A 7,726-nucleotide genomic window follows, 5' to 3' on the forward strand; every position below is an offset into this window, starting at 1 on the left:
TTATGAGCTCAGGGGGTGGGGGTGGGGGGGAAGGGGAAAGCTTAGATTAAGTAAAACAAAAACCACAGTAATGAAACTGAGGCTATTCTAGCATCTGGACACAGAGTTGTTTTAAACAACTGAAAGACACTCTTCCTCTGGGACTGTCCCAAAGTGTGCTTCCCTCCTCCGTGTCTCCCAGTGCTCTCAAGTCCATGAAAGTGCAGCCTACCCTTACCTGTTGCACAAAGAGCAATAAACGTCTGTGCATGCTTTCGGATCAAAAGCAGCTTGTCCTTCGGCAGAGGCAGCTTCCGTAAAATGTGCTCGATGAAGTCGTGAGGGGTCACGGCTGCCAGATTCCACTTCAACTTGCCCAGCACCACCAATTCCCACTCCTGGTGGGGAAGGAAGGGAAAAAAGGAACACAATCTGAACACACTGGAAGGTGAGATGAATAGACTTTAGTGAATGGCATTTAATCACTATTAAAGTTGGCACACGGGCTCAGTGTGTGGCTAGAAAGGCAAGAGATCCTGGGTTCAAATGTGAACCCAGATACTTTCTAGCCATGTGTGACTCCTGAACCCAACTGCCTGCCCCTTTCTACTCTTCTGCCTTGGAACCAATACTTAGTATTGATTCTAGGATGGAAGAGAAGGGTTAAAAAAAAAGTCTCTCTATTTTTTTTTAAAAGCTAAAACATATTTAATTAAAAGAGATACAGACACTTCCCAGCTGTGTGACCCTGGGCACGCGATTTAACTCCCATTGCCTAGCCCTTACCATTCTCCTGCCTTGGAACCAATATACAGTATTGATTAAAAAAGTCTCTATTAAGACTTTACTCTTGAACCCTTTTCCCTATGCCTTCAAACACTTTGTGGAACTGTCTTGTGCCCGGAAATATCTTTATGTAATCATACAAGTAAAATGCAAATGTAGGTCACATCTTACTTTTACCAGGAAATAGTAATAAATAGTTTGTGGTTAGAGATGTCTAGTACAGTCCCCTAGGAACCTGCCCAGGCTCTGCATCATCTTTACGATTTGGGACTACGGCACGGTTCATTGAATTTAGAGATGGCACAAAACTGGGAGAGATTCTGTAAATTTTAACTGTTTTCATGCCTGCTATATACAAGGTACTCTGAAAGACCTAAAACCGGCCCTTTGCAGTCAAGCTTACTATATTTTACTGTTGAGAAACAACACAAATACAGGCAAGTCCAAACAAGGTAATTTAAAGATAGAATGTTTAACTGCCAAAGATTGGAGCATCTGGGAGATAATATTTTATTAAAACCTTGAAAAAAAAAAGTAAAGATTTTGAGAGGTAAAATCAAAGAAGATTAAGTATGAAATATTGGATGATAGGATCCCAAAACAATCCTGGTCATATAGGATGTAGGGCCGAATTTGTTAAGATAGAAATAAATGTAAAATCCTCTCCTAGGGTTCAAAAAATCAACTTCCTAAGTACTAGATGGGGAAAGCATGGGTAAATAATTCCCATTAAGGAAAAAACTCTCAATGAGTACATGCCATAAATACAATGGGACAACTCCCAAAAAATGAACAATATTTTTAGGCAGTTTAAGGAGGCATTCGGCAATGTCTACAACCCAGAAGTGATATTCTACATTCTGGGTGTCCCATTTTAGGAAGGCCATAACAATAAGCTAGAGAATGACCACAGGAAGGTATAAGGGCTAGAGACCAGAATACCAGAATAAATCGAAGGAATAGAGCCTAGAAAAGCCTTAGTGGAAACAGTGGTTATCTTTAAATAGCCGCAAGATTATCCTGTGGAAGAAGGATCAGACTGGTGTAGGTTGACCTTATAGGGCAGAACTGGTAACAATGGGAAGCAATTACAGAAAGGCAGATCTAAATGGATCTTAACCAAAAAAAAATTCTCACCAACGGTAGCCATCCAAAGTGTAATAATGGGCTGCCTCCCAAAAATACTGGGTTCCTTCTTCACTTGAGGGTTGCAAACAGAGGCAGGTAGACCACTCATTGGGAGTATAGAGTATTTTTTAACAATAGCTGGCAATTTAAGATTTGCAAGTACTTCCTTCAACTAGGTTCCACTTGGAGTAAATGGCCTTGTTTCTTTGATTGAAATGGAAAGATCAACTCTTTCTTGATTCTGTGAAAATTGTTGACTTTTAAACTTCTTTTAAAAATCTAAAGCTGCAAGGCAGGTAGTGACTTAATGAATAAAGAGCCAATCCTGGAAACAGGAGGTTCTGGCTTCAAATCTGGCCTCGGACACTTTCTATCTGTGTGATCCTGGGCAAGTCACTTAATCCCCATTGCCTACCGCTCTCCTGCCTTGGAACCAATACCCAGAATTGATCCTTCTAACTTATCCCCATTGCAGATGATACCTGCTGATAGTTTTAAATAAACAAACAGTATTGATTCTTCTAATTTTATCCTCATTACAGATGATATTTGCTGATGGTTTTAAATAAACGGTATTGATTCTAAAATGGAAGGAAATGATTTTTAAAAAAAATGTAAAGTCTCAATGAACCCAAGGAGAACCTTTTCCTGGTATTCTTTGCCAAGATTTGACTTCTTCCCTTTGTCCCAAATCCAAAGCTATTGTTTGCCCACCCAGGTTAAATCTACAGTGAGATCGTGCCAAGGTTACTGTGGCTCTATGGTAAAAACTTATTTTTAGTGTCCGTATCCCTGAAGTTTAGTAATTTCATCCCTCGTGGAAAAATGAAGATTGAAAAATAATGTTCTTTGACTCTGCTCCCTGGCAACCTGCATCTTGCAATAGTCTGATTGTACTCCCTAGGTTGTGCCAAAAAGTGCCATGTTTCTCTTTGTTGAGAAAAAAAGTGAAAAGTAAAGTGAAATAAAATGTTTCTCAGGTAAAAATTGTGTGACGATTTTAGAAAAATGAGACACTTTCTAGATCCTCAGCATTTTCTCTCCTGAATTTGCTACAGCAGAGATTGTTATTATCAATCACATCTTTTTAGATTTGAAGATCAAAAAATCATCACCTCACTTGGAAAGGACCTCAGAAAAAGGAAAGCCTAGCCTATCCTTGATTAGCTATCTCCTCTACAATATATCCCAAGTGGTCCTCCAGGCTCTGCTCGAAATGGTCTGGTGAAGGGGCATCTGCTACCTACTAAGAAAGCACACTTTATTTTGAGGTGGCACCAATTCTTAGTGTTGCCCAACATCCATCCTATACTTGGCTTCCAAAGTCTCACTTGCTGCTCCTAGTTCTGCTATCCAGAGCCAAAATGAACAAGTCTGCTCTCTTTTCCACATGACTTCCTTTCATATATTTAGTCACTACTATCTTGTCCCTACTAAGCCTTCTCCTTTTCAAGCTAAAATATTTCCAGTTTCTTCCCCTGATCTTCATAGGTCATCATCTGAAGGCCCTTTCCACCTCCTGGCTCTCCTCAAATACTTTCTTCTGTTAATCAATAAATATTCCTTGAGATCATACCTCTCTTAAAACAGCCAAAAATTACATTAATTTTTTTGGCTGCCACATCACAGTAAGGATTCATTTTGAACATGCAGTCCACAATAACTTCAATTAAAAAAAAAATGAACTGCTGTCTAGCCATAATTTCCCCATTTTGTATTTATGCAGTTGATTTTTTTTAAAGATAAGTTCAAGGGTAAGAATTTCTATTTAACTTTAAAAAGTTTAAGATTTGACTCCATTCTAGCCTAAGATTTTTTTCATATCCTCGCTCTGATCCTCAATGTTAGCTCTCCCTTCAGCTTTGATAAGGCTGCCTTTCTTGCTCAGTCTAAGGGCTGAGCATGCAAACCTTAGTTTTTCTAATTCTCACACCATCAGTTCTCTTACATTTCAGCCCTCACCAAAATCTTCAGAAAATGTTATCCAAAATGAAAACAGATTTAAAAAGATACATCAGCTGAAGGGGAAAAAGGTATCACAAGGATATCATCAAAAGAGAGGAAAAGAGGGAAAATATAATTTCCAATACCACCACCCTCACATTTGTTCTAAAAAATCGGAATCTCTTTTTCTTGGTCAGTTTGCAGTCTGTACAAAATGTTATCCTAACTAACTTCTTAATCTGGAAAATTAAGTTTTAGTAATAATATTCTTCCACTAACTAGCTCTTTAACCTTGTGGCAACACATATTTCTGGACCTTGGTTTCTTTATCTAGAAAATGACTCGGACTCCAAGATCTCCAAAATTCCTTTTCCAGCAATAAAATTAGCTACCTCAGATATGAGAACAGAATAATGATCTCTTTTGGGAATGGATTAGATATAGACACAGCTTCTAATATATATACTAATATAATTTATATAGACATAGCTTCCAATTTAGATTTTTAGGGGACTCTGAAAAATGTCTTATATATCAGAGTTCAATTGGTATTGCATTTATCTGTGAATATATTTCAACGCCTCTTACTCAACTCCACGTTCCACGAGATCAGAGGCCATAATATTCTTCTATAGCTCTTACCCTGAACCCAGCATCCTCCCTTTTGTCCTGAGCCACTGACTGAACCTCAAGGCATTTTACAAAATGTTGGTCTCATGTCTTGTTCAGAAGATAGGATTTATGAATATTTGTTAAACTGAACACATGACTTCTGAGTTTGCTAGTGTGTTGAAATGAATGGAGCTGTCACGGATGTTGACATCTTTCTTCCGGCTCTTATGAATTGATACAGGCACATTCCATTACCCACAGAATAGCCTCGTCCCCAAACCCTCCAGTTTCCCCTCCATAAGCTCTAAAGTCAGCTTCAACTATTTTTGGAAGCTGGTGAAATCCTGAGGTCTTACTGCCTACAAAGTTGGGTTGAAACCCCAGCCAGTTCTATAAAAGGATATTGGTGCAAGAGCTTTTTCTTGCACAATTAAAAAAGAGATATCTCTCTAGAGGAAACCACTTTTCTTCAGTCTCAGAGAAGCAGCTGAAATTTGGCAGTGTTTCAAAGGTGAAGTCATTCACTGCGCTGTCTATATCCCCCTTGGCAAATCCTTCCTCCCACCTCTATGTTTATGAATGTCTGCCACTAGATGGCGGCACAGCCCTGGTAGGGAAAGTCCCCTTTACCAGTTAATGAAAATTCTCTAGGAGAACCCCAACCAGTCTTTGTAGATCACAGGCCTGCATGTAGGATTTAAGAGCTGGAAGAGACAAGAGACTATCTAGTTCAATTCCTGATGTATGAGAGACAGCTTCAGGTAAAAAGTTTGTACAAAAGGATATTTAAAAGTTTATATAAAAAATATTTAAAAGTTTGTATGAAAAAGTACTTAAGTGTTTGTATGAAAAAACATTTTTAAATTTGTATCAAAAAGTCTTTAAAATTTTCATATCTAAATGCATTAAAAAGTTTGTGTAAAAAGTAGTAAAAAACTTGTATGAAAAAGTACTTAAGTGTATGAAAAACATTTTTAAACTTGTATCAAAAAGTATTTAAAATTTACATATCTAAATGTATATAAAAATATTAAAATTTTGTATGAAAAAGTACTTAAGTGTTCATATGAAAAAGTACTTAAGTGTTCATATGAAAAAACATTTTTAAGTTTCAAAAAGCATTTAAAATTTATATATCTAAAAGTATTAAAAAGTTTGTATGTAGGTTCAAATCTGGCCTCAGACACTTCCTAGCTGTGTGACCCTGGGCAAGTCACTTAACCCCCATTGCCTAGCCTTTACTTCTCTTCTGCCTTAGAATCAATACACAGCATTGATTCTAAGGCAGAAAGTAAGGGTTTTTTTTAACTTTTTTTTAAGTTTGTATGAAAAAGTATCTAAAAATTTATATAAAAAGTATTAAAAACTTTGTTGAAAAAGTATTAAAAAGTTTATATGAAAGAGAGAAAAAATTTTCAGTTCTGTTGGGGGGGGGTATTTAATAGTTAATAATAAATTTAAAAGTTCCATGGCAGGAATGAAACCAGAATCAGTGGACTTGTGTAACCCCGTAACACTCTCACTCCTTTTCTTCCTAACTTGGAGCAAAAAATTTCTTGCCCTAAAAAATCTAACATTTCAGGGATGCTAAAAACCAAATGCAACACCTGAATGTCTACAATGCCTAAAGATATCACTGGAATACAGGATAATACGAAACATGGTCCCAGCTCTCAGGTTGCTCCCTACCGCAATGATCCCAGACAAGTGACTCCATCTCTGTGTGCCTCAGTTTCCTGAACTGTAAAATGAGGAGGTGGGATGGATGAAATAGCCTCAGAGAGCTCCACCCTCTCTAAATCTAAAATCAAGCCAGGCTCTACCAGTCAGCTAGTCTCATCATCTGGAAAACTGGATGATTTCCTCAGCATCCAAGAATTCCATTTACATCTCTTCATGATCACTCCTGTCATCATCCCTCTTTCTCACCAACTCTTAGCAACATGCAGTATAAATGTAAGCAGCACCAACGCATCCCTTCTTATCTTGACGGAGAAATCCCCCAAGAGAGGGAAAGTGAACAGCAGAAGGGATGCTGTGAGGAGAGAGGGCTAAGGCAGAAGAGAAGGGGATCGGAGGGAGGAGGAGGCATTACCAGCAGCTCCTGGGGTTTGACGGAATTATCGGTATATATGCACAGTTTCTCGGCCGTGAGGGGGATTGTTTCCTTCAGCTTCGAGGCCAGGAACATGCAGACGGCACCCAGAAGCTGCAGCCGGCACTTGGGAGTGGGCACCCCAGCTAAGAAACGGTCCAGGTAATTCATGGCTAAAGGGAAGACCTCCTCTTCGCATTTCTGCTCTTCACAGACCTACAAAGGGGAAGGAGGAAAAAAAAAAAAGAGAGAGCATTGGAGATAAAGAGAAAGAAAGAGGGAGAACCGGAATACAGTTAACCAACTCAAACGATTTCATTTTAGGGGGTGGGGAGGACAGCGGATGTGATGGAGTGATAAGATTAGAGGTAGAGGAAGTTACAGACAGCTGACCAGGTATCTGACAACCCGGCTCCATGCAAATAAATAAATAAAATACAAAGTAGAAAGTCAAAGGAATAATAAGCAGGAGCCTGTTCATCCCATTTTTTCTTGCTATATACTTTTTTAGTTTAGTTTTTTTCTCGCTCTTTTTAAAAAAATTTCTTCACATTAAAAAAATAAAATCAAAATTAAGTCAGGCGACTGGATGGGCAGTGCTTGGATACATTCGAACCTCGCTCAATCGTTCCCGATAATTGAAAAAAAGCCCAGGGGGGGTGGGGGTGGGGAGGGGGTGGTTCGAAGATCCAGGAGTTGCAGGCGGGGTGGGGGTGGGGGGTGGAAGCGGGGAGAGGTGGAGAAAAGACGAAGGGAGGGAGGAGAGGAAGAGATGTCGCAGGCTCCTCGGCACCCAGAGCTGGAGAAGTTGCCGTGGCTACTTCAAAAATTTACTAAAAATCGAGGAACAATGCTAGAGAAGCCCTTTGAGCATGAAAACCCCGCGAAGGGTTCCCGCTTTCCAAATACGTATGTTGGAGGTGTCAGGACCCCTTTTCTCTGACTCTTTAGAATGTTTTATTACAGAGGTCCAACTCTCTCAGAGTCAATGGGAACGAGCAAGTGACCGCTATGTCCCGCTGGGCCCCATAAGGATGAGAGTTAGGGAAGGTAGTTGGGGGTGGGGTAGAAGAATGGGGCTGCTCTACAGAGCAAATGGGGGTCGGCAGCTCTCTTCCTTTTTAGGGGGCGTTCTGAACCCCCTTTTCTTCTTTCTACCCCACCCAAATCTCCGCGCGGAGC

General features: G+C 39.6%; 1 protein-coding gene across 1 annotated transcript in view; it reads right to left on the bottom strand.

Moving 5' to 3' along the window:
• CCND2 (cyclin D2) overlaps positions 1-7,726 on the bottom strand; it is a 37,343-nt gene that overhangs the window by 24,235 nt on the left and 5,382 nt on the right. The window contains exons 2-3 of the mRNA XM_044679951.1: positions 6,545-6,760; positions 218-377 (exon numbers count right to left, since the gene is read on the bottom strand). Of these exons, the coding sequence (XP_044535886.1) occupies positions 218-377; positions 6,545-6,760 (376 nt within the window). The remainder of the gene's footprint in view (positions 1-217; positions 378-6,544; positions 6,761-7,726) is intronic.

Source organism: Gracilinanus agilis, chromosome 5, assembly GCF_016433145.1.
Source record: "Gracilinanus agilis isolate LMUSP501 chromosome 5, AgileGrace, whole genome shotgun sequence".
In the NCBI taxonomy this organism is placed as follows: Eukaryota; Metazoa; Chordata; class Mammalia; order Didelphimorphia; family Didelphidae; genus Gracilinanus; species Gracilinanus agilis.